The 27,464-nt window shown below is 45.2% G+C and overlaps 1 protein-coding gene across 5 annotated transcripts in view; it reads left to right on the top strand.

Moving 5' to 3' along the window:
- The window catches only part of ISM1 (isthmin 1), a 72,670-nt gene that overhangs the window by 25,301 nt on the left and 19,905 nt on the right, over positions 1 to 27,464 (top strand). For 3 of the 5 annotated variants that reach the window (XM_054510007.2, XM_045885392.3, XM_064572814.1), the window contains exon 2: positions 20,422 to 20,661. In XM_054510007.2, coding sequence (XP_054365982.1) covers positions 20,422 to 20,661 — 240 coding nt within the window. Of the gene's footprint in view, positions 1 to 4,017; positions 4,537 to 15,424; positions 16,910 to 20,421; positions 20,662 to 27,464 lie in introns of those variants that run through there. The other 2 variants (XM_064572815.1, XM_045885393.3) reach the window with 2 other exon arrangements.

Genomic DNA, 27,464 nt, shown 5'->3' with positions numbered 1-27,464 from the left:
CTTTCGCCAGATGCTGTGGTTGGAACCACAGGCATTTCTGTCGGGAAAGTGGTGTATGTGGTGTGTATGTGGTGTGTGTGGGTGTGGGTGCGTGCGCACATGCGCACACCTCAGAGGAGGAGGAGCAACTTAAAAGAGACTCAGGCATGAAGGGTAATTATTTCTCAAGCCCACTCTCCAGACCTCTGTAGACCATATTCTGAATTCAAAATGATTTTCAGCCAAGCCATGTTTGCACCTGGGAACTGTGAACAGTCTTGAAAGCTTCATAAAGGAGATGTAACTTGACCATGATGGAAGTGACTTACAGCCCCAGAGGCTCAGATGTATTGACAGAAGGTAGTGAAGTAGGAAAGAATTATGGTTTTCAAAAAGTCGGATCCTGGTTTCTCTTTTATCTCAGTAGGATGCATGTGTCCTCGAATAAAGCCCTCTAACCTCAGTGCAAACGTGATGTTCTTGCAACAGGCCTTGTCTGAATCCCTTACTTTAGTGAGTCTGATACTGAGGAAAGTCAGAATTTCCTGTATGGCTTGTCTATGCTGCATCAGTATTGTGGTTTCCAAATACTGTATGAACCTGATTTCCCAAGTGCCAGGTGGGCCATGCAGTTGATGGCGACAGCAAAAAGGGCTGAAGGAATTAGCTACTGGGTTACTGGAGGCTAAGGCTGTGGTGCCCCATTCATATTAGTAAGTTTCTTTGTACATGAATTTTCAGAAGACTTTATTCTCTAGCATTTAATCCCTTGATTCTCCTTCAAGAACATTGCTTGTTTCTCCACTTGAATTAGCAGCCTGATGTCCAGCAGCAGGTTATTATCCAAAAAGCTGACTGTGACCTACCCATAGTTGGTGGTGCGTGAACTGACTCAGAGAGGCCGTGATCAACTGGAAAATTTGATATAATTTTGACAAGCTGGTGGGCCATTCATCTTAGCAGTGAGGTGTCTACACTCCGTAGGAAGCTATTTTTTTTATGTAACATTTTGCCTGACATAGTGCTGCAGGGTCAATCTCAGAAGGGTCTTAGGTTTAGCCAAAGCATGCTTCATCATTTCCCAGCAGGTGACTTCATAATACGTGAGGCCATTGAACTTCACCACTTGAGCCAGGTCCCTTAACACAAATTTCTACAAGTGTTCCTCTCATGTTCCCTAGGATGAATTTTGCTTCTCCTTTCAGCCCATGTCTTTCCCCTTCCTGCACCCCGATCCCCATGTTAGAGTGACAACTTCAGAGATCCTGAAGGGATGTCGCATGATGGCTTTGATGCCATTCCTCTGATCCCACAAGATGTTTGGGAGTGGGGAAAAATGGAATAAATATATTTTTATCTACAAAGCATAGCACTGGCTTTGGATTTACCATGAAGATACAACTGGGAGACAGGGTGAAAGTATATGATGTAAGGAAGAGAGGTGATAAACACAAAACTGGTAGAAAGGGCTGTTATTTCTGAAGCTGCTTATATAGTAGAGAAAGCTGTTTGTATTTGGGTGAGATTGGCTACACACCATGGGCCAAATTCTGGCCCCAAGTACGTGTGGTCAGCACATGAGCCCTGGAAAGAATCTGACTTTGCCTTTATCCAAATATTAGTCATTGCTGGGTGGATTTTTGTAGGATGATTTTTTTGAAAAGATAAATAAAATGAGGACACAAAGACCTGGAAGAAAAGCCAAGTCTTGCAGGGAATAGGGCTCCTAATGATCTTCCACTTACATCAAGAGGTACAGAAACAGGCATGAGTGAGGGCCAGTGGTGAACCTGTCCATTTCACAGGTGGACCAGGACTTGGGAGCTGGTGCAGCCAGTCCAGGCCCCAGGGCCTCCTGCCTCCTCACCTCTGGTTCTGCTCTGCCTCCAGACGGGAAGCCAGAGCAGGTCAACTTGAACCTCTCCATGCCCTGAGTGGATGGATGGGGCAGGACCACACGGAGTCCATTCTTCTCCAGCAAAGCCATGATGCGTTCCAGGCAAAAACCCAATCTGGGATGTTTTGGCCCAAAGGAAACATTTACAACCAAATTATACACCTCGGAAAATAAATGAGCTTTCATTTTGGAAGGATACCCTGCCAGGCTCTTTATTATTTGCACCACAATCATAAAGTTGGTTTTAATCTCTACAGTGGAATGCCGCTGGGTTGGCCAACTGGCAGGCTCTGGCGGTTTGAGTAGGGACCACTTCAGCCTTAAGAACGCACAACGGGAAGCAGGGGAAGTCCTTCTTCTGCAACATTTTTCTCAGGATCCATCATTTGGGTTTTGGGTGTTTTTTTTTTTATTTTGTTTTGTTTCTTCTGGCACATTCATTGCAACTTCAAAACAGACTTCTTTTTTCTTTCTCTTTTCTTTTATTCTGATTTTTGAACATTCCTGGGGCCTTCCAGAAAAAGACTTAATGTAATGTTTCCTTTCTAAATTGATGAAAATCCAGGAGTAGGTCCAAGAAAGGCTATAATGGATTTCCATTGATTGCTTGAAGGGGAACTGGATATAAAAAACTCGGAGAGAACAGAGGGAAAGGGCTTACCGAGCAAGTTCTCCTTTTCTACCTTAACAAAGACATCGGGTGATTTAAACCTGCTGGGAATCTGCTCCCAGGATTTATGCCACGAAATGACCATGTAGATATGGCAGCCAGGAGGCTTCGAGTTTCTGGGATGGCCTGGGTCTCATATATTTTACACTGTTATCAGATTATGTGCTGGCTAATGTGTTCTGATTTAGGGTTTGGAATAGGAGGTGTTCCTACCAGTGTTTAAAAATGTGGCTAGTACTTGTAGTCAGGAAACTCCCCTAGGAGCTACACAGAATTTTGCACTTGTTTGGAAGACATTAGGATGAAGTTCTGTGAACACATGGAGCTTCAGAATGCAGAGTGGAAGCTGCTAGAACAAGCAACGAGCAACGTTTGGCACTCTTAGATTGGGCAAATCGTGGCAGCACAGCTTAGAATCCTAAGTGATTCCCAAATTTGGTGGCATCACAGAAACTCTGAGATCTTTGAAAAGTACTGGTGCCTGAGTCCTATTCCAGACACCCTGATTTAAATGGTTTGGGGTGTTACCTGGGTATCAGGAGGTACAGCAAAGTTTGGGAACCCCTGCTGGAAACTATAAACTCCATGAAAGCAAGAATGGTGTCTGTCTTCTCATCATTGTATTCCCAGTGCTTGGGGTAGAGTAATTGGCCCTCAATAATTACATGTTGAGTGAGCAAATAAATAAAGTCCTGAAGTTCATCTGCCCACATACCATTCGAAATGAATCCCAGCAGCTCTTAAATATTTGAGGTGGTTTAGGGTGGAATGCGGGTTAAGTCTGGGTCTTCCTTGACCCCATCTATTTTATCCTCTGTCTCTCTTCTTAAAACATCCTGAGAATGATTTTATAAGCTCTTCCTAGGTTACTTTTCATCTTCATGGCATGGCAGTGTCCCAGCTGAGGACCGTTGATTGCTTTGTATTTTCTATAAGTCAGGAATTTATACCTGGGGTACCCTGCACCTTGGCTTTCCCTGTCCCTCCCTGTGATACCTTAATTATCCAGAAATGGATCAATCCAGTTCTTGGCCAGCAAATTCACAGGGGCTTCTCTCACCCGCTTTTAATGCACAGTTCTTATTCTCTCGTTCTGACACTGAAGGCTTCTACTACGCACTGTGCCTTCGTCCCACCTCACCCCCTCCCACAGACACCGAATCCTGGCAGTGGATAAGTCAACTTCCATTGTAAAAATGTTTATGGAGACTGTCAGTTCTTAACCTTAAAACTGAACCATGCTGTTTGTATTTTTCCAAGTGATGGAGAGTGTGAAGGACTAATGAAAATGGAGCGTGAAGAGATCAAACATGCGTCGTGGAATCTTTGTTCAAAACCTAGGACGGGAGCAATTCCCTTGGGGAGGGGCAGGAATTCCAGGGAATGGGATCCTCTATTAGTTGGACTTGAGGCCCCCGAGATCCCGGTCAGGGAGTGAGGGAACCAGCAGTGGTGTGAGGGGGGAGGGGTCATAAGATGCTTTCTTTTTCTTCTGAAAAGCAAGAAACGGATTTCCTTTGGTCAGAGAATGAACAGACCCACTTGTAACAAACTCTATCTTCTGACCTTCTAGAGCCTGCTTTCAAAAGTCAGGATGTTGAAAGTCATTCGTAAGTTGATGGAACCTGGCATGTGGGAGAAGTTTCTGTGTACTGTGTGCCTTTCCTGTAGACCGCTGGGGAGGGCGAGCATTTGACTGACTACTCATGATTTGGTTAAAAATGGATTTTTCTCTACCTAAAAACCAGTCTTTCCATCTGCAGACTTGGGGAGTGAAGGGGAGAGTCCAAGCTGAAGCCAAGAAATGGCATTTTCACAGAATGAGGTATAAATTTGCTGGAGGAGAGGAAATCTCTGGCTGCTGCACGAGCCCTTTCCAGTCGGGGCCTGTGGGGGTTGTCTGAAGACAGCATTCTCTCGGGTTGGATTCATCCATCAGGCTTCTGTTTTCCAGAAGATCTCCCTGGGAGAATAAGGAGCAAGTGTGCAGGTGAACTGGTGAAGGAATGCTCCTCGGGGGTGTTTCCCTTTAGAATGGGGCACATTTTTATGGTGACTGCTGCGGATAGGCTGGGAACAGATAGATTTGTTTCTTCAACTTCACACCTGAGTCATTCTTTAATTTCCTGAAAAATTGCGGGTTAGCTGTTGGACAGTTTGGGATTTAACCTTGATGATGGGTTTGCTGTGTGGCGCTTTTAGGGCAGTGGGGAGCTCTCAGGTTTGAAAAGGAGCCACCTCCAAACCATGGTAATAGGCACTTGGCATTTGGGGTGCCTGAAGGAAACTCTCAATCTAATTCTCTCCTCTGTCTTCTGCCTTCTTTCTTCCCTCTTTTCTTGTATACTGATTGATAATTTCTCTTTGGCCTTCCTGAGGGCCTTGTTGAATCTGCCAGCCCTCTGAGCTAGAAAAGTTTATCTAGTAGCCAATCAGGGCCCAAGCCTGTCCCTCCCCATGGACCCACGTAGCTTATTCAGAGATAGATACACGGTGAAGGGGATGTCAGTTAGAAACCCTTTGCTGCCCCATTCGGGACACTTGCTACCTAAGTGAGCAGGACAAGGCTAGAATATATTGATGCTGGGGATAAGTGGGAAGCAAGTCAAATCTTATAGTACACCCTCTACCTTCGAGGTTCTACCTTTTCACCCCGTGTATTGGTTTCTAATGTCACCTGACTCAGCAACAGCTTCCTTCACCCAGGGACTCAGGAGGGTAAGGAGGTCTGTCCTGGGTGTCCTCACTGGGGGGTTGGGGGGAAGTCCCTGAGGAGTGGGTGACAGCTCAGAGGGTCTCCCCAGGCTGGACTGGATGCCTTCGGGCTAATTTGCTATTCACCTGATTACATTTCCCCAGTAAAAATACACCAACCATTTGAGAGCCCTTCATTTCCTGAAAGTCTTTCCCTTTGCTAAAGTGACTATCAGAATAATAGCTCCGTAACTACTACTCAGCTACCTGTTCCTCATATTTTCCTGGTTAGAGCCAAGGATCTCAGATATTAGCCTGCATCCGAATTACTGGAAGGGCTGGTTAAAACACGAGCTGCTGAGCCCCACCCCAGAGACTGATTCTGCAGGGTGGGGCCTGAGAATCAGCATTTTTCAAGTTAACACGGAATGCTGATGCTGGGGACCACACTTTGAGAACAAGTAGGTTAAAGTGATAATTCACCTTATTACCAGCTTTCTGTGAGCTTGGTGAACACGTGTATACACTTATGTATCCATACTTATAAATATGTGTATCTGCAAATCAGTATGTATCTAGACATACATATGTATCATCTTTGGATTCTTATTTGACATTGAAGAGAACAAGTAGATTCCGAAAATGTTCAGAATCAGAACTGAATGTACCTGGGCTCCTACCCCTCATCTCCTTCTGAGTCTTCTTTCTGTCCCTGCTTCCCAAGCCCCTCCTGCCCTATGTTGCTGGTACACTCCCTGGGTGTTGAATGGTGAATCGGTCATGCCCAGGTGGCTGTCCCCTTTGGTCCCTCCAGTGCAGTCTCTACATTCTCTGTCTGGGCAGAGAGTAAAGCCAGGCACTGCTCATGATGTCACTGGGAGGCAAGTGCCTCTGCCATGTCATGTTGGGCAGAACTTGGGGTCACCTCACAAGTGGAGACCAAGCCAGGAACTGAGGTAGGGAGAACTTTCCCCACCTTTGTCAGAGCCTCTGTTCATCCCCCCCACATCCCAGGACCCTAACATGTTTTCAGGGAGGTGGGGTGATTCAGCTGTGCCCACACCTATGGGGCTTTGAAATCCTGTTCATTCATCCATCCATCTATCCTTCCATCCACTTATTCAGAGGGTATTTAGCAGGTCCAGATTTTTTGATGAGACGGCAACTCTAAAGGATAAGGCTAAATTTTTGTGATTCCATCGTGGAAAACTGTGGTGGACAAGAGCAATACCACGGAAGCAGTCAATTCAATAGGAAGCCCCAGCTGGACCCTTTATGAGCTGAGCGACTTTGGTGACATTCTCCGTTCAGTTTTCTCATCTGTACAGTAGAGGTGGTGTGCTTGTACCCATCTGATGGGGAGCTTTGGGAGGCACTGAGTTGATGCATGATGAGTGTTTGGACAAGGCTAGCACAGAGAAGACATTTCTGAAAAGGTAGCAGAGGTGGAGGAGTGCTTACAACTAGGGAAGATAGGAGCTGAGTGGGGAAACATTCAAGAGAAAAGATAGATACCTCTGAGTACTAGAAAGGCTAATGAGAAAAAGGAATAATGAAGAGGAGAAGAAGAGACCTGTGTTTACTACAGAGATGCTCCCCATTTGACAGGTGAGAAAATTGAGCCACAGGGAAGTAATGTTGGCAAGGTGAAGCCCCTCTTTTTTCAAAAACTGCATTCCCTGTACCCTTTATTGTTCAGAAAATAGCAGTAATATGGAAGTGTGGCATCTTTAAGAAATATTCGTGATCTTGCCAATTGCCATTGCTCTATGATTCATTCTGTTTTCTTTTCTTTTGGTTTTTGGTAATTATATAAGCTCTGCATCTAAGTAACATACACACCAAAGGGAGCACAAATCACAGTGCATAGCTCAATCGATTTTCACAAAGTGAACATACTGCGTGACCAGCTCCCAGACCAAGAAATAGAGCATGGCTGGTGCCCCCGAAACCCAACGGCTCCCTTCTTGTCACTAGCACCCCCGGGGTCACCGCTGTCCTAACTTGTAACAGCCCTGGTTCATTCTGCTTGCTTTTAAGCTTTGTATAAATAGAATCGTATGTTTTATGTTCTTTGGTATCTGACTTCCTTTGTTCACTATCATGTTTGTGAGATTCATCAATGTTTGTTCATTGATGAACTTTGTTCATTCTCCTTGCTCCATAGCATTTCATTCTGTAACTATTTTATGCCTGCATTTCACTTATACGTTCTCCTGTGGATGGCCAGCCATTGGGCCCCCAGTACTTTCAAAGGTCACCCCAGACTTTTAGCAGGCATGAGGAAGAATGTGATGGCACCAAATGCTAATCTCCGAAGCAACACATGTTTGAGGCCGGGCTCTTTGTGACCTATTTTGTCTGTTCTTTGCCTCATCTGGCCCTCTGAATAGCTGTCACAATGTTTGCATGAAGTACTATGCGCCATTCCATTCTTTTTTTTTTTAGAGAGAGAGAGGGGAGGGGGAGGGGCAGAGGGAAAGGGAGAGAATCTTAAGCAGACTCCCCACTGAGTGCAGAGCCTAATGTGGGGGGCCGATCCCAGGACCCTGAGATCGTGACCTGAGCCAAAACCAAGAGTCGGATGCTTTACCAACTGAGCCACCCAGGCACCCTCATGTGCCATTCCATTCTTACTTCATCTCTTCTCTCTCTATGTATATATACACATATATAGATAGATAGATTTTTTATTTATGAATATATATATATACATAAATTTAAATATATACTTTGTTTAGTAGGGGGAGTCCTGGACTCATTTTCCTAGGAAAACTCATTCATTCTCAACTTGTGCAGTGTGACTATATATATATTTATTTATAAATATAAATTATATATATAATATATAAGTATATATTGCATGTGCTAATGTATAAAATCAGACTGCCCAAGTGAAGAGGCATTGGGCTAGTATAAGTTTTCCTAAGAAAAAGAGTCCAGGACTCCCCCACCAAACAAAGTAGGGGAGCAGAGTTGAGGATGAAATCAACAGTGTGCTGCAGGTCAGTATTCTTGAGCCATCCCCCTGGAACTGCTACCCCTCAATACCCCTGGACAGGAGCCGCAGTCAGGGGAGGATGGGGACTTCTAGGGGCTGCAGACCCTCTTAGCCTCAAGAGCACCTCCAGGGGAGGAATTAGGACAGCAGGGCACAGTGGGAGGAACAGGGCTGTGGAGCCTACTTACTAGCTAGGGACCTCTCTGACTCACCTTCCCCATCTCTGGAATAGGGGTACTCATGTCTACCTCAAATGGATGCTGTGAAGGTTCGATTTAACGTCCAGTGCCTGGCACGAGTGATCACGTGGTCTTCCCAGACATGTCCTATGTGCCCTATATCTTCTCTTTCTGTCTCTGGACCCAGCGTTTGCCCTTCTCCATCCTAACTTAGGCCTCAGGTACTTGATCTGTATGTATTACATCAACAGGCTCCCTTGCTCTGGGGCAGCAGAAGAGGGGAAGAAGAGAGGGAGGGTGGCAGTATTTAGCAAGCCTCATCTGCCCCCACACACCCACACACCATGCTCCTCCTTCCACTTTGGATAATGGTAATGTCTCCCTTTCCTTGCCTCTTCAGGCCTGGGGCTGTAAGATCGCCCTGGCTTTACTGGGCATGGGTACTGCAGTATCATTGGCGGTTTCCAGCATCTTTGATCAGACATCTGTAAATCGTTCCTTTATTAAGCTCTCCCTGGCCGCCCAGTACCTCAGTGCCATCCATTTCCTGCCCAGATTCAGACTGATACATCCTAATACCATGGTGTTTATACTGGGGAGGGTAGTAAACCTGTAAGCATGTTCTCTGTTGCAAACCGCCCCTCTTCATGACCGCCCCGAGAAAGCAAGCTTCTGAGAACCTTGCTGTCCTCTTTTCTTGAACTTCTCCTCACTGAATGAATTCTACTGGGAGAATTATCTTTGTCAAGAACAACATTGGGGGTTGCCTTGTTTCCCTAGGGTCAGAGTAGGAAATTGTATGGGTGCATGGAGGTAATAAAATGGTTGAAAGTAGTGTGGGTGCCCACTGGCACATGGCCTTCCACCCTCCCTCCACGGCCCTTCGTCAGAGGAGAAATCCCAAGAGAAGTCCTGTTCACAAACCATGCTTCTCCACACTCATTTCAGCTTGCTGCTGCATGGGACCTGTATACAGATAGGGGTCTTTTAGAGAAAATAAAAGAACATAATATGGTGCTGTAAAAGATTCAGTACATGCTGACTTGAAGTCATTAGTAAGAGTTTGGATCATTTTACTTCCTTACATTGAAAGCTTCCACTCCTAAGGAATTTCCCACTTCTACCTTGCATCTTATATGTGTGTAAGCATTTTTTAACTTCCCCAGTGGAGTCTGAAGTCCTTGAAGAAAAAACACTGTCCAAATATGGTTTTCATAATGTTAAAAACATGAGTCTGATACAAATATGAAAGGAATACATATCAAAAATTAATTTAATTAATAAGGGAGCTAAGATGCTAACGCCAGGTCAGAGGACTTGAGGAACACATATTTAAAACATTACTTAACAAAATCATAAGGATGTAAATTTGTAAGCTAGAAATAAAACTGATTAATGTCCTATAGGGCAATAAGTAAGCTTTCAGTTATTGTTTCTTTTTTTTCCCTAATTTTATTGATACACAATTGCCATATAACGTTGCATAAGTTTAAAGTGCACAACATAATGATTTGATATATGTATATATTGTGAAATGATCACCACAATAAGCTTGGTTAATATCCATCACCTCATGGAGTTACATGTTCCTTATGATGAGAATTTTTAGGGAATTATTTCTACCAAGTCAAAAAAAAAAAATTGGGGCACCTGGGTGGTTCAGTTGTTAAGCGTCTGCCTTCGGCTCAGGTCATGATCCCGGGGTCCTGGGATCGAGCCCCACATCGGGCTCCCTGCTCAGTGGGAAGCCTGCTTCTCCCTCTCTCACTCCCCCTGCTTGTGTTCCCTCTCTCACTGTGGCTCTCTGTCAAATAAATAAATAAACTTTAAAAAACAAAAAACTACTTATATTTCTACAGGATGAAAATGTACAGGTTAGCATGTAACATTTAGTCTGGGGCCTAATCAGTAGTAAATAATAGGTGAAACAAAGCTACCTTCTCCCGGAGAATTAGATAATCTTGAAGAGGCCTGTTGTCCTTCAGCCTGGTATGAATTGAGAGACCTGCAGACATCCTCTTGCTTTATTTCCAAGCTTTGGATAATTTGTCCTTCACAAGCGATGTGCCATTGAACTATCTCACCCTCCGCAGAGCACCCGGCACAAAGTAGGTGCCCAGGAAGTGTTCGCTGAGTGAATCTAAGAAAGGAACAAACACCCCCGACCATTTATAAAGAAAGGTTAGCCAAGCTAAGCTGAGGGACCACAATCGCCTGGTCTACCAGCTATCCACGTAAGGATCAAACAGTTTCCCTGGGAGAACAGACCAGCAGTCCAAATAAGAACAATCTGTATGGGCAGGTGGGGAAGCGAGCTAGTCCTGGTCTCTGCACGTCGGGCTGTAGTTGGTCTATGATGGCTTTATAATTGTTTTATAGTGTCAGTAGGGGTTCCCTAATAAATGGGCATTTGCTAGTTTCTGGCAGCCCACAGAGCTGTACAGGTGCATCATGAAAGTGAGAGGGGAGAACTGTTAAATCTCAGGTCTGAATCTTTGAAAAACCCGCAATAGGGCTGTTAACAAAGCAGCACACGTGATTGACGGAAGCGGTAGGCAGGGGGTTGTTTTCCAACAGATTTCACCCAGCTTGGCAGTTAGCAGGTGGAGAAGGTAAATGTGTTCTAGCAATTGAAGATAGTAGTTACATTTTAGATATTTAGAACCATCAGTTTTTGTTTCATCTGCCCACCTTCAATTTGATGTTTTCAAGCATTTGACGTAACTTTTTTTTTTTTTTGCATTGTTGGAAAATATTTTTCTCCAGGACTAGTGTCTCCTGAGGACTCTGTTCCTAGGATGTCAGAACTGGATAGATGGAGGGGTTTTTTTGCAGTTCCCACTCCACCTCACCATGCCCATTTTACAGAAGAAATAACTGAGCTCTGAATTATTTAGCTTTTGCTGTAACAAGCCACTCTGAATTCATTAGCTTAAAACAATGAACACTGATTCTTTTCCATGAGTCTGTGGGTCAGCTCAGTGGCTTTTCTAGTCTGGGTTGACTCAGCTAGGGCTGGGTGGTCTAGGATGATCTCCATTTGAGTGGCTGGTCATTGGCTGGCTGATTGGGGCGGATTGCTCCATTCCACATGTGTCTCATCATCCAATAGATTAGCCCAGGCCTCTTCACACAGTGGTCTTGGGATTACAAAGAGCAGCAAAAATAGACAAGCCCCAGTACACAAGCTCATTTCATTGGCCAAGCACTATGACAATGTGGGAAGCAGCTACCCAAAGCATAGATATTAAGAGAGTATTTGTAGACATTTTTGCAAACCATAGGCACAAAGGTACAGTAACCTGCCTAAGCTTACAAAACTAGATAGGGGCAATGCTAGGACATAGAACCAGGCCTCATACCTCCTGGCCTAGGCCCCCTCCACAGTACCATGAACCCTTTTCCAGGATTTCAAGGTAAAGGTCCAATTCCCTTTAAAACTTATTTTGGAGGTACTTGGAACATAGATTCATGGTAGGGTTCAGTGAAGGGTCTTGACTTTGGGTGTTGAAAGAAATCCATCTTCTTGATTAAAATCATAATCTGGGCAAGTGTCCCCAGGGTTACCCGCACCCCAGGCCAGCCTCTGGGGGTCTGCCATCTAATGCTCTTTGGTTCTGCCTCTCAACAGCAGAACACCAGCCTTGACCTGGGCCTTGGAAGCCCCCCATTCCATGCGTCTCCTTGTCCTGTTTGACATCCTCCCACTCTGGCCAAGGGACGACTTAGATAGTTGGGCCACTTAGGCATGTTAATAATTTGGTGCCTCTTCAAATCAGGTCCTGGAAGATGGGTCCTGAACAGTTCCCCCTCTGTTTTCTTTGCTACAAATGGAGAAATCACGACTTGAAAAACCCTCAGTAATCCAGACTCATGAAATATTTGCTCAAAATTTGACATGGAGGGGAGGCTAAGCCCCACATGGCTAAAGGGCCCCCTGGTGGCCACCCTTGGCCTGTTCTCTACAGCCCTGAGAAGGTTAGCTCTGCCCTCAAACTCCGACAGCCCTCTCAGCAGATAAAACCTCCCTGTATCTTACTCTTGAAGAGTCTCACACCAAAAAGGACTCATCAAAGTGTGCCTTCTAGGCAGGTCCACCATTGCCTCTGAGAAAGGTTCTGGAAAATACAATTTCTCCATCCCCTTACATTTGCAGAGATGTTTTAGATGATGGGTGAAGGTTTCTTTTGGCCAAATTGGCTTCTGACCCTTAGGCTCTACTTCTTACATGTTTTCTTAGACTTGAAAGAATAATTTGTGTTTCACTTCTATTCATTCTTTAGCCTCACAGGACATAAAGGAAATGGGTCCTGGATAGTTCCCACTCTGTTTTCTTGGCCAGCAGTGGAGAGAGCACAACTTGAAAAATCACAAATAACACACACATTTCCAAGATCAAAGCTGTTTATAGCAGTATCAGAGACAAGCCAGTGGGGTATTGACTTCCATTTTGTCAGCCAGCCCCAAGAGCCTTCCATTAAGGAAGAAGCACAGGAGTGGGTGGCCTGCCATAGTGACCCCTTCCCCTGTGGAACCAGCTCCCTGCTCAAATGCAACTAGTTGACCATTCTTCATGTCTTCTAAAGCCTCGCCTGGGATCATCAGCAGGGTCATTCCCAAGCCCTAAAACAGACATTCTTGCGATACATTCTGCCACTGTAATGTAAGATTCCTCAGCCATTAGTCAGGCTTTCAATAGAAGGATCCATACCCAACTGAGATGCCACACTCCTGCATTCTTGAAACATGATGTGTTTGTGTCACTCGCTCCCAGGGTCGTCTTCAGGCTGCTACAACAAAGATTGAAGCATATTTCTGGCCATTTCCCCTCTGCCAGGAAGTTGCCGTTCCGTGCTTGCTGTTAAATAAAGCCAATGATACTGTCTTTGCTCCTGCTGCCTGGAGGGGAGCAATTACCATCACACCCGAACAGAGAGAGCAGAAGGTGGCCAGCCTTGTCATCTGCGTCTTCACCTGTGGGTCCTGCTTACTTCTTTCCGACACTTTGCAGACCAAGCCTCCACCACCCCCTACTGCCGCTGCCATAATGGTCTCGATGCTGTCTGCCCAACCAGGCCCTAAGAGCAAGCGCAACCCCCTAAGAAAGCCGACTTCACTGCCTGAAACTCATTTGTTTATTCTGGTTTTCTCTTCCTAGAAGCGCTTGCTCCCCAATCATGTGTAAAGATAATCAGGGTGCCCTTTTATTCTTTTATCTCCCCAAACGGGGAAATTTTGCTCTTCCCTTTGAAATACCACCAGTGGCATTCTTGAACTTATTTTTAGATGCGTGGAAGTGTTCCAGACAAAAATCGATGCCTAGCGCAGATAAAGCTCTGAGTTTTGAGTGTGTTTATCGTGGGCAGAAGAAAAACGGAGTGTTTTAATGTGAAAGGAGCATGGCCATATGCCTGGGTGCAGTATGGCTTCCTTTAATCTGGAAAAAGGAAACAAGCATTGTCGATAATAATATGCAGATGTCCAGCCCCAAATGAGGACATATTGCTAATTAGCTATATTGTTAGTATGTTTTAAGAAGAGAGGTTGCAGTGACATTAATTATAATCTCTGTTGTTTGTTGTTCAAAGTCTATGAGACCAAAAGCATTGCTAATAATATCTTCTTTAATATCTTCAATAGACGATGCCTAGATGGTTTTTTTCTTCAGAATCCCACATAAAAGCCACATTAGGGGTAATGAGGCCTGTAGCCTGAGCCTAATTAAAATGAAATCTAACTAGGCCCATAGCCATCATTATCATCAACTAGTACTTATTGGGTGCCCCCTGAGCTTGTGGAATTGGAGGGTGTGGGCTTTGAGATTGCAGATACGCTTGTGCTTTGCCCTCCAGAAATTTGCCATCCCGTCTGCCTCCAAGAAGTCTGCCTGGTTGTGTTAATCTGGGAATAGTTACCACAGCCTTGTAAAGAAAAAAAAAAAAAGGCACTAAAACCTTCCTAACCAGCCACCAATTTGTGCCTCTTCTGGAGGTTCTGGAAATGGTCAGATAAGCCTTCCCCCCCACACACACACATACCAGTCTTTGGTAGATGTTTGCAGAATAGGGCAGGTGCCTATTTGCAGACTGGGACAATGATGCTTAGCACACGTTTCCCAAAGGTGGACCCATCACCCATTTCCACACCTTGATTGCCTCCCTGTGAGCTGATCACCCTCGTTTGCCCTGTGTCCCCCAAAAAAACTTCTCCCTCTCTGTCTGCCTATGCCAAATGGCCAGCTGGAAACTCTGAACATTGTGACCACTTTGACCTCGAAGGGGCTGCGGCGACCCTCGCTGGTCGCGAGGATAGCCAGAATGAGCAACTCCCCGCCATGCAGTGGCTGGAGGCAGTGGTTGGGCCAGTGATGTCCTGGGAAGAAAGGACGCAGATGATAAAGCATCTGGCTTATCATCTTAGAAACTGTCCCCAGTCTACAGATGAGAGACATTTTTCTTCTCTGTTCATCTTGGTAGAGCCTTCCCAGGGGCATTCAGGACCAGCTACTGAGAGCTGGGAGGAGGGAGGAGATCCCAGCACCCCATAGCTTCAGAAGCCTCCAGATGACCCAGAAAATGCCACCAGGGAAGTGATGGCCTGGTGGAAAATCACAACACTATGACAGAAAACTTTCAGACCAAAGGTTAATGGGTTGAGATCTCTGTGCTGGGCCTGACGTTTATATTCTTTAACTCCGTGATATCTTACTAAGACCGCAGAGTGGCTCCACTCCATCCCAGCTCGCATGTCTTTTGGGTCTCTATGCCAGGCCCTCCCACGCCCTGGGGAGCCTGCACCCATTTGCTTTGCCAGGACTGTGGGCTCCGCTGGCCCACCCACCCCCACCCTGCTCTGTGCTTTGCACCTGCTTCACTTGCTTCACTTTTGTTTGCCTCTGCAGTCTCGGCTCAGACATTATTTCTTCAGGCAAACCTTTCCCTATTTTTAACACCAATGTTCCAAGTAACAAGTGTCATAATTCCTACCTCAAATGGTGACAGTATTTTCCATGCTTTCTCTTTTGTGTGTATCATCCTAAGTTCATGGATTTGCATGGATTTTATGTGCAGTGGTAAACTACAAACAATTTGGGTTTGTTTGACACACAAATTGTCTAATCTTTGTGCAGAGGGGGCCCTTTAACCTGGCTCCTGTGTTCTTTTGGGAGGGCACCATTAACCACTAAAAGCTTCCTCATTTTCTGGAGCATCCAAGTATCCCAAACTCACCTATACTTCCCTGCTCAAGCTCTGGAATCAGCGGGCCATTTGTCCAAGGGGCTCTGGTTTCTTTTCGTGAGGGCAAACTCCTTGAAATTTAATGATAGGATTTTAAGACAACTTAAAGGAAATATTACATTACACAGTGGGAAATACACTTGAGAAATGTAATATACAGATGCTGACACAATGAGAAGACTCTGTAAACGTATGGGGAAGGGCATAGATGGCAGAATGGGCATATGTAGCCTGGCTGCCACTGTGAAGTTCACCACGATGACTCACTAAGTGCCCTGTCGGTACCTCTGTGCGCTGCCGATTATGTGCATTGCACAGAACCGAGCACCCAGCTTTGAGTCCCTTCACTGAACAGGGCTTTTCCCTTTCCACTGGTAGTCACAGCTCTAATACTGAGTCACAACAGGGAACGTGGCTACTGGTGCTGCAGCATTGTCAACGTTAACATTAATGCTCGGGGCTGTGGTAAAAGATCAGAGGTCACCAGTCCAGGATTCCTATGATGGCTCTACCCTGCCATCCCGGACCCAGGCTCCCCTATCTTTCCGCTCAGCCATCTTTAGAGACTAGCCTTCAACCTCGTGACTGCCAGCAGCCTCATTCACTTGAAGCGCTTGTATCTGCATTCCAGGTAGGAGAAAGTGTAAGAGAGAAGAGCAAAAGGTAAACTGACCGCCTCCCACCGGGCAGTCTCATCCAGCACCTTCTGCGTACATCTCATTGGGTGGAACTGCGTCACATGGTCGCTGCTGGCTGCGGTGGTTGCTGAGAAATGTAGCTTTAGCCAGGTACAGGGCCACCTGACAGGAATACTGAGTAAAAATGAATGAATGAATGAATGAATGAATGAATGAATGAATGAACGAATGATAGGGGGATAGAATTGGGTAGGCAATTGCAATATCTGCCACAATACTGCCATCTAGGGCAAAATACATGGCTCCCATTTCATTATTTTATCATAGTTGTTAACATTTTATTACTTCTTTCCCCCATTTTAGATAAGAATAGTAGTAAAATAACGGAGGGACAGGACAGACTTTATGCACAAAGATGGGGAGCGTCAAGTAGTAGCTATATAATTGGTCACTGTAGATCGCCTGCCTCAGCTGTTGAGCAGTGCGTGTGTATAGAGCATGTAACAGCCTTAGTGCTTCGGTTCCTCTTTTTGTTGGTAATCCCAGCTCCAGAGAGAACAGTGCGACCGGAGCTGCAGCACCGATTGAAGATCAGCTCAAAGACGCATTATGGGTAAAGAAATGTTTTCTCAAGCTAAGCCAACCTCCTCATGTCATGTGAATTTAGGCAAAATGATCCTGCAGCACCGCAGAAAGCATGGCGACGTTTCCTTTCTTTAGCTCCTGGGCTCGCCCAAAATAATGCCTTCAGAAAAGAGCGTTTGCTTTTCTAAATAAAACACAAACTATTTAAAATCTTCATTTTGTGGTCCACCCTTCCTGAGAATCTTCACTCTGCTAGCATAACTTAAGTAGGACATTCAGCGGGTGAGCTCGTTGATAGAGATGGAGTGATGGCCATCAACCAAGACCTCCGGGGGGGGGGGGGGGTGGCTCTGCAAGGAAGACGTGCAGCGTGTTCCCCCAGACAAAAGATGAAGAAAAGGCTTTCTCCTGCATCGTTGGTGGATCCTGTTTGCTGCCTCCCACCCCAGACGTAAAATTGAGATTTTCAAAATAATGGCTACTACCGAAACTTGTTATTGATTGAATAAAGTGGAGTTTCATTTTATATGAGGCATTGTAAGACATCCTTCTATCCTAGGGCTTCCAGTTTCTGGAAATTTGGGGCCATGCCATTGCTGAGAGCCAAGGTTTCCAGTTAAATATGTTTTGATAAAGATGCAAGAGGAATTCAGATATTCAGAGATTGTCATTAGTGTTTCTTTATTACTTCCCATCTTCCAAATGCTTTATGAACACTAAGCTTGTTTGGGGCATGGGTGGGGGTATTGGGAAAAGATGGAGAAATGCCACAATTGTGTGCAGAACTCAAGCCAAAACATACTTTAGCCCCAGTCTATTCCCAGCAGAGGATCTTTTGGCCTGAGCTGATCAGCCGATTGCCCTAACTCTACACTTCTCTCTCTCTCTCTGTCTCTCTGTCTCTCTCTTTTTTCATGTGTACACGCAACCCAACTGAGTTGTCTTGACCATCCTGCTGGGACAGCATGGGACTCTCCTTATTATCTGCTGTTTTACATGGAGGATCATTGAGCCACAGAGAGTTTAATGGGTTTTCTTGGTCCATGCTAAGCCAGGATCACTCTGTGGTGGTATATCTCCTACCAAGAAATTCCAGAGTCAGACCAAGAAACCAATCAGATTCAGTCCTTGGTTTTTGAGCCATCTAAACAAAATGCCAAATAGCATTTCCTATCTCTTCTCCTAAAATGTGATTTTTAAGAGTAGAAAGTGTACTTCTTCACAGGGTAAAGGAAGGAGAGCTCCATTTTGAACCCAGTTAAGCAGTGTGTCCCAGTTACTACAACAAAGTTAGGGCTGGATATGCAGGCAATCCGTGAAGCAATTGGCAAGCAAGCCTTGGTTCCCTTCTGAGAGTTATACTCACAAATCCTCTGCAAGAAATTCTCTATGAGAATCCAACTGTGCTCACTAACACTGTTGGAGAAGTTTTAGGGTTGGGGATCCAGGAAGAAGAACAAGAGAACAATTGCCTTCAGTCCTCACTCCTTGGACTATGATAGAGAGAACTCTTATGTTGAGGGAAGACTTAGCATGCTCCTCTCTCTCTCTCTCCTTCCCCTGCTCTCCTTCCCTCCCCTCCCCCCCCCATGTGCTGGGCTCAGTCTCAGCATAATACATTTGGCCCTCATTGCATTGAGCAATGCCCGGGAATGCCAGGGCAACTCCCTTTACGAGGATGTGCCCGGAGACAAAAACCATGGCAGAGAGGGGCCTGGAAAGGTGAACAAAGACACTGCCCTTGGCCACATTTCTTGAGCAAAAAAGGGAGGGCAAGCAAAAACATGATGACGAGCATTCAGGTTCTCCCCGCTGTGTAACTCTCTAACTGCATGTTTTAAAGAGGTGAGAGCAGACAGGCTATCTCTGTCTTGCACTTACAGGGAAGGGTGCCCCAGGCCCTTGCCGGAATCTCTGTCTGGGGAAGGGTCAGTGTGCAGCCTGGTGGTCCCTTGCCCTCTTCGCATATTCACCAAGGTGGTCTCTGCACCAGCACGTTTATTCCTCAGCTCCATTTCTGTTTAAACGATATAGGAAAGATTCATGCCTTCAGATTAACTCTCTAAGAAGATATTTATCTGCTACATGTGTTTCATCCTCTGGCCGTTCTTGACCTTTGGTACTCAGAGTCGGGAGTGTTTTGATACCAGATGTAACCCTTTGGCTGGGTCAAAGGCACCTCGGTGGGGCAGGGAGTGCGTGTGGAGACAGTGTGCTAGAATATACACTCCAAAACCCCAAAACATGCCCAAGAATAACAAGAGCATTAACCACTGACCCAAACGCTGGTGAAATTCTATCTCTACATCTCCCTTCACCAGTAAACATGAAAATGCGATCCCTGAAGGGATGGAGGAAGCCACCAATGAGAGGTCCAGGGAGAACAAGAGGAGGAGAAGGGCTGGTTTGGGAAAGAAGTCCAGCAACTTCTACACTCTTCAATCACTACAAAAATTTTACCCAAATGACAACTAAATAGAGACATTTTTTACTAGCTGGGAAAAACAACAGACTTGCACTTTTCTTTTCAGAATAAAGGCATTAAATTTCAAAATGCCTTCTTGTCAGTTTTTCTTTGGCTATCCCCATCTCTTCCTCCTCATCACATACTGTCTTCCCTCCTTCACTCCATACCAGCCTCACTGGCCTTCTTTCTGTCCCACAAAGAGGCCAAGTTCATCCCCAGCTGAGGACTGTCTTACTTACTGTTTCCTCTGTGAGAATGTTCCTCCCTCAGATTGCAGCAGGTGTTCAGGTCTCGCCTTCCCAAGTAAGTTTTCCCCAGCAACCTGTCTAATGTTGTCCCTGGCCACTGTCCATCATGTTCTTCTTTCTTCTTACCAGTCACCACTTTCTGATCTGATTTTATTTGTCATATTTATTATTTTTTCCCTCAATTAGTTGTACACATTAAGAGAATAGGGCCCATGTCTTGTTCATGGCTCTATGTCCTGTGCCTAGAATGTGGCTGACACTTGTTGACTGGATGGATGGGGAGATGGATGGATGGATGGATGGATGGATGGATGGATGGATGGATGGATGGATATAGTCAATGATTTGGCTCAAGCATTTTATCCAGTTTGGTCAGATCTTTTTTCCATGGCCTGCACCAAAGAAACAAGCTCTGGACACGGGGGCTATAACTAATGCCAGAGTGATTAATTAGTTGAAGCTATGAGAAGGAAACCATCATTTGATTCCAGTTCTGAATGAACACCTATTCTCCTCCAAAATAGCACTTTTGTGTTGATGTGCTTCAATGTGTAATAAATATCCCGTAACATCTTAGTCCTCAGAAAATTCCCAAGTAGCAGGCTGGGAAAAGTTTCCTGATGATTTGACTTTTTGAAGATGGAGTAACTAAAACCAAGGGGAGTGAAGATGAATTGAGAATACCATTCTGGTTTAATTCCAGCCATGTGAATTGTCTTTGCTCTTGAATTTAATGGTCTGTTAAGGGGGGTATTTTCAAATCATGTGCCTCCTATTTATTTGTCCGTTTGCTTGTTTGTTTGTTTGTTTGTTTGTTTGTTTTAGAATAACCTCCACATGGAAAGTGATGCTACATCAGAAACGAGCTTTCCTTTCTCCAAAGAAGCAGCAGGGGAACATCTGGACCACCAGGCTGCACACCAACCCTTCCCCAGACAGCGATTCCGGCAACAGCCTGGGCACCCTTCACTGCAAAGAGATGGCCCCAGATCCTTTCTCCTTGATCTACCAAACTTTCCAGATCTTTCCAAAGCTGACATCAATGGGCAGAATCCAAATATCCAGGTAACGTTCAAGAGTTGAAAGGTGGAAGAAAATGAAACAGTCTATCTTTTTGTGTCCCAATCTGATTCCAAAGCAACTACTACCTCACCTCACTTTTTTTCTCACCCCCTTATGAATCTGGTTAGCAATCATATCATCTCTGTAAGAGCAGTGTTGTACTGCATCTGTGTGACACCCTTGATTGGGAGATGCACCCTTAGTTTATGCACCACTAAAAAAAGAAAACACTGATAATTAAAGTAGGACACACCAAGGATTACAATACATCCTGCTCTCAGAGATGTTGAAATGTAAAAACAAAGCAAAATTATATGCCCTGAAATTGATAAAATATGGTAGCTGTAGAAAAGGGCCAATTTAACATGGAAAGTACACTCAGCAAAGTATAGTATGATTTCAAAGGTATTCAAGAAGGCAAGCCCTCAAATATCTCTTAGCTTGCCTCAGACACCAGCAACTCCTTCAGGAGGTGACAACACTTCAGTTGCTCTAAAATGTAAATGACTGATTCAAAAAGTTGGATGAGAGGAAGGGAGGTGAGAACAGAAGTTCCTAGGGGAGACATGAATCTGTACCGCTAAAATGGGCTGGGATGAAGCTGAAGGAAATGGGAGGTTAGGGAAAAGTGTGTGTGGGATTAAAAATAATAACCCTCATCTATGCTGAAATAGACATGCTTTACAAAGCAAATGTTGATCTGATTTGACTCTTCCAGCACCCTCATGAAGGAGATGCACAACGTCATTTTTCCATTATCAGTAAAGCAACAGGTACTCAGGAAGTTCCTATTTGGTTTGCCCAAGGTTACATGGCTAGTAAAAGTGGTTGGAGTTCAAATCTAGGCTCTTGGGCTCCTGAGAATACTCACCCTACCAATCCATGTTTCAGAGACAAACCTGATTTTGATTTTTGCTGGTACTTCCTTCTGTGTCTTCCCAGAGATGGTGCCCATGATAGCCAAGGAAGAGGACTGGTCAACAAGGCAACCTCATCCCTGTTGTAGCTCCTGTCCTCATTTGCCTGCTTCCATACCCCTAAGCTTTGTTCTTGATTCTTTTCATTTGGGAAAGGGCAGCATTTTCTTATTCTTCCCCTCTGCCTCAAATTCCAATTAGCTTACATGGCTGAAAGTTCCTGAACCTGGCCTCAGAGCAATTGATCCTTAATTAAATTAACTGTCCCTCTCTCCAGACTAACATTCTCTGCATGACACCATTTTAGATCAGATTTCCTTGGTCAGAGTTGTTTTGCTCATCACACCAGTGTCATAGTGGCTAACAAATGTCACTGAGACCATGCCCCAATTAGAATGTTGACCAGCTCCTACTGGGTATAAACTGCTGTGTTAGGGTTATGGGAAAGTAAGAAGTGTACGACCTTCTCCATCTAGGAGATGACATAGGTATGAAGGTCCCAGCTACCACCCAAGACAGTGCCAAAGGGAACATGGAGACAGAGGAGGAAAAATGCTATGTTCCATTGTAAACAGGTCTGAATAGGCAGGAAGAAGTAGGGCAGGATAATGTTGAGGGTCCAGAAATGAAAAATGTTCGGAGGTCACTCTTTGATGACCCATGAACAGAAATCACTGCATGCACCTGTTAACATTTCCAGGGAGTCTTGTATTGTTCTAATTGATTAATTGGAAAAACAGGCCTTTTGCTCCACTGTTCTCTCTCCAGGAAGTGGTTACATGGCTCTCTGCTAAAGAACAAAGGATCCATTGGGGGGAGGTGCAGATTGGCAAAAAAAGGTGCAGACATCTCCTTACTGTTACTCAACAGTGCTCCCCACTGGGCCTTTACCTACAGGAAGTGATTTTTTTTTTCTTTGTTTATAGATTTTATGGTTTCAGGACCAGACCACCTTCACTCCAAGGGAGCTTAGGCCATGCCCAAAACAATTTTAGGCTTGCTGTGGCTCACATTTCCCCCCCCGCACAGGTGGGAAATGACACTGTGGGGTTTAATGCTGAGAATTGAGCTATTAATGTAGTAGATTTAAGAATTTCTCTTTTTTTAAGATTTATTTATTTATTTGAGAGAGAGAGAGAAAGACACAGAGAGAGCACAAGCAGGGGGAGAGCCAGAGGGAGAGGGAGAAGCAGACTCCCCGCTGAGCAGGGAGCCCCACATGGGGCTTGATCCCAGGACCTGGAGATCATGACCTGAGCCAAAGGCAGATGCTTAACCATCTGAGTCATCCAGGGGCCCCAGATTTAAGAATTTCTTATGTTAAGTTACAAGAAAATGCCTGGATGCTGGGAACTGAAGGTTACAGGGAGAGTATCCTCTCATTGGAAAGTTATTAAGTACATGGGGCTCTACCTAAGAACCAAATTTGGAGCAGAATTTCTCAGGATCCCCTGCCTCTCTCCTAGATAAATCCGTGAGTCTGGGATTCCCCAGACCTCACTTGGGCCTTTTTAAAACATGAACCTAAATGTCAGAGAAGAACAGTGGTTGAAATCCTTAGGCCCAGGAAACCCAGATTCCTTTTCCAAACAGAAGGACAGGGCAACCGTGAAGTGCTAAGCCCTCTACAGCTCACACGATGGATCAATCTGTGCATGAAGTCAGTAAAGCACCCAGGGTTCCAATTCATTTTAAATCATCCTCATCTATGTTGTTTAGCTGGATGGGAAGTGAAGAATGCTCTGGAACAGTTCCACCTGGCTTCCTGAGGGCGAGGGGCTGTTGGAGTTGGTGGATGTGGAGAGAACTAGAATGAGCCAAAGGGGCAGAAAATGGAGGTGAGTTATGAGAAGGCCACACACGAGAGTCTGGCAAAGGCTCTTGCACTTTTATAAAAGGCAGCTTCCCTCTGCACTGTCATGAAGGTAGGACTGCAGAGATGGTACAGGTGGAAATTATTTGCCTTGTCCCCTCTGAGACCCCAAGGCACATGTTTACATAGACTTACAACAGGGGCAAAGTAACAATCAGTGCTTCGTTTTCACTCTATCTTACCATCACCCCAGCACGGGGACAAAAACTCGCCTTCGGGTGCTGCTTCAGAAAGGGAGGCTTTGGAACACAGGGTGGGAAGAGGACAGGGCCGCTCCTGGATGTCCTCATCCCTTTCCTGAGTTGGCCTTTGGATAGCAAAGTTCACCATAGCTCCCAAGATCGTAGGCTTCCCCATAGCTGCAAATATCAAAGTTATGGGCAGAATGGATTCGACATTTAATGGCGCACCAACCCTGATCCTGTTAGAGTGCAAAGCCCATGAAGACTAAAGTACTACCACCTTTCTGTCCACTGCCTAGACAGGCCACTCCACATCTGCTCTGTACAATCCTCATGGCTGTTAGCCTTCCGCAGGCAAGTGGGGTGAGGGGGAGCAGCCTATGTTTTACTGATCTGATGACCTGTTGGCCCTAAAGAAAAGAAAATTGAGCTCTATTTCTGGCCTTCTCTTTCTGGAAGACCACAAAGGTCACTCAGAAAGATGTTCAAAGAAAGAATGAAGCAGCTGCTCTCCCTGAGAGCCGCAGCCTAGGCCTGTGTGTGTGAGTGTGAGTGTGCATACACAAGCACACACACTCACACACACACACACACACACAGCGCTGGCTGCTGCAGCCCCATGCACCACTGCACCTGAGTAAACCAGTTCCCTGGTGGTCCTTTAAAAGATGAGGTGCTTTCTAAAAAGGGGGTGATGGGTTCTGTGTTGGCAGCCCTTACCCCTTCCTTACAGCACTGATCTTTTGTTGAAACGCACTGGTTTGACACGGGGCGGTTCAGCCAAGCAGACAGCCCCAGTGATCACCCAGGGCCGTCAAAGCATTTTCTCTCCCTGGGGAGCAGAGTGAAGACAGGTGAAGGGCGCATCAGTGGGTCGGCTTCCGCTGCCAGGGCCCTTGGCCTTGTCTCCCCCCTCCCCTGGCAACCTGCCCCTCGCCCCCACCTAGCTGTCCTTTACTGAAGCCGGGGAGCTGAACAGGAATTTGATACCCTCTCTCTGAACAACCCCCCCATCCCCTCCAGTGTCTGAAAAAGTTTCCCACGCTCTAGGCCTAGGGTCTGCCGTCCCTCCTGCCAAATAACCCACACCTTTCCAGAGTGACATTGCTGAGCCTGCACAAGGGGTCACCTCCCTCCTGGACCTTTTAACTTTGGGGAAGGAAAATCCGTTAAAAAGCCCAGCTTTTTGGAGCTTTTTTAAACCCCCCTCCCCTCCAAGCCAGGTGGTACTGGCTTAGGGCTGTGGAAGTGAGTGGGAGGCACAAGTTAGAAAGAAATAGCCTCAAACTCCTGAACCCAATCTCCATATTAAATCTGAAACAATAGTAGAAGTTGGATTTTGTTAAAAATCAATCAGTCAATCATTCAGGAAAGAAAGGAAATTCTCCCAGGACACGTTAGACTCGAACTTTAGTCTTGTTGACTGGGCTTTTGGTCTGCAGCTGATGGTCAGATAGCAAAGACAAAAGTCTCTAAAATAAGCTCATTTTTAGGCTTTACTGCATCAATTCATTACCACAGTAGCTATTCACAACCAATTATTTCTCTTTTCTGGATCAAGCCGAGGTTAGTATTCATTTCAACCAATATACTTATTTCTTTTTTTCCCATTGAGGGGGACTTAAAATAGTCATCTACAGGTCTTTTTTCCCCTTGCGAAGACTTATTTACATGGGCGTCGGCCTCTTGAGTGCCACGGATACAATCAGATGGGTTGGCCACAGGCTACAAATGTATGTGCTTCTACTTTTGATTCCCCCCCTCCTTTTTCTCTAAACTACTTTTGGAACGGCAGCTCTGGCCAACCAAGAACCAGGAAATCTCTGTGCCCAAAGCATGGCCCCACATACGTCTGGGGACAAGCCTGTATTGTGGAGATTCTCACGGGGGCATATTGTCCAGCACATGAATGACAGAGCCCACTGACCTGCACTTGAGATCAGGTGCCACCACCGTGTCTGCCAGGCTTGGCCACAATGGCTTCCTGCCGGTTACTGGACCTCCCTGTGCCTCATTTTCCTTGTCTATAAAATGGGCATGATAATACTACCCATGAGTACCTCTGCAGTACCACTGCACAGAAGCAGGGGCTGTTATGAGGATGAAGTGAGAGCATCCATGTGAAGCACCTCGCAAGAGGGACAGGTATATGGTAAGCTTCCCCAAATGAGTGGATGCAGGCTGGTGATGACCATAGATTGAGATGACAGATGAAACATGTAACGTAATTGGGAATCACAAGAGCTAGTGTTGAGACCAGCTCTACACCTTCCTCATTCTTCACCTCAGGAACGTGAGTTCTCCATGCCAGTTTCTGTGCCTGAAATTCAAATCTAACTTGCGGAGAACAAGCAGTAATATCTGGGCCAGCATGCTGCAAGTCTCAAAGCATTAACCACCATTAGCTGGGTTACCATAGTTGTTTTTAGAGCATCAGTGAGTCTGAAAGGAGGGGATGATATATCTCCATAGTCCATTTTGTGTCCTTTCTGCAGCGATTGTCAAGGAAGGAGGAGTGGCGTAATCCCGGGCCTTTCACTGGAGATTTGTTTTCTTGTCCCTGGATGCTCTGTGCTCCTGAGGAAATCACTTCACCTTAGGGCTCACATTCCTGTCTGGGAAATACTGACCCATGCCTACCTAGTCACCATAGCTTTCAAGGCTTAGAGGACTGAGCTAAGAGATTGTAGAAGATTCTCCTGAGTTGAGGTCAAGGCTTCTGTATTCTCAGTCATTCATTGAATAACCAGTAGACTTTTGAGACTGAGTGTAAAGTGTTTGTTTCTAATAAATGTCTTAACTGTCAAGAGGAGGAAAGAAGCTGGTAACACTTCATAAGATCTTATCCTCATTTCCCAGTTTTGGACACCAAACTGGCAGCTATTTTGGACTCTTCTCTCTCTCTCTCTCTCTCTCTCTCTCTCTCTCTCTCGGAGCTAACAAGATCCTGCCAGTTGTTGGACTTGGGTCTTTTGAAAGAGTTCTCTTGCTTGTACTGTCTTGACTCATGGTATGGAAGTCCAGAAGAAATAAATATACTAAGACACCTCAATTATGTGTATAAAGGAAGAGAAAGGATGGTAAGGTCTAGCATCTTTATTGGCTTGGAAATCTGCTGTACTCACTCCCACACCTTCAGCTCATCACATCGATTATTGTTTAAGGCATCTTTATCAACACATTCTTTGATGCTAAAGAACATGTAAACAGAATGAGAGCAACAGGAAATATAAAACTAATCCCCGCCATCTGAGAAGCCACTGATCATGCTCATTAAGTTTCTTTAATTGGATGCCTATAAAATTTCAGGTTCAGGTTTAGATTTCTTCTTTTGATATCAGTATGAGATTTCCACATTATTAACTGTAGGGAAGGGTGGATTCTAAGGTTTGTGGGGTTTTTTTGTTTTGTTTTTTGGGGCTTTGTTTTGTTTTGTTTTTAATTCAATTGGGGCAGTGGCCAGAAATTAAAGGGGAAAAAGAAACCTCTAAGCTGTTGAGATTTAGTCATTGATATAGTTTTTGGAGTAAATTTGTATTTTGCTACTTATTGCCTGGCCAGGCAACAAATCTATTTTGTTTGGATCTGAGCAACGGTTTGGAAAAAGAAATCGTATTGACGGTAATAGCTTAAATCATGAAATTGTTTTTATTCCCGGCTTGGAGAAATTGCAGGGCACATTTTGCTTAGGCAATCCCTTTGACTCCAGTCTGAATACAAACGAATACCAAAACTGTTGGGCATGTTCCCCCTTATCTTCTACCCAGAGACTGATTTCATTACCATAATTGCAGGCTTGCCTGGCTCTTGGCAGCTTCTCCCCTCCGAGACCCT

This window comes from Mirounga angustirostris, unplaced genomic scaffold, assembly GCF_029215605.1.
Source record: "Mirounga angustirostris isolate CCGP_5_RB_7025 unplaced genomic scaffold, mMirAng1.0.hap1 SCAF_10, whole genome shotgun sequence".
NCBI classification, from domain to species: domain Eukaryota; kingdom Metazoa; phylum Chordata; class Mammalia; order Carnivora; family Phocidae; genus Mirounga; species Mirounga angustirostris.
The sequence above is the reverse complement of the archived record's forward strand: the minus strand, read 5'-3'. Positions and strand labels throughout refer to the sequence as shown.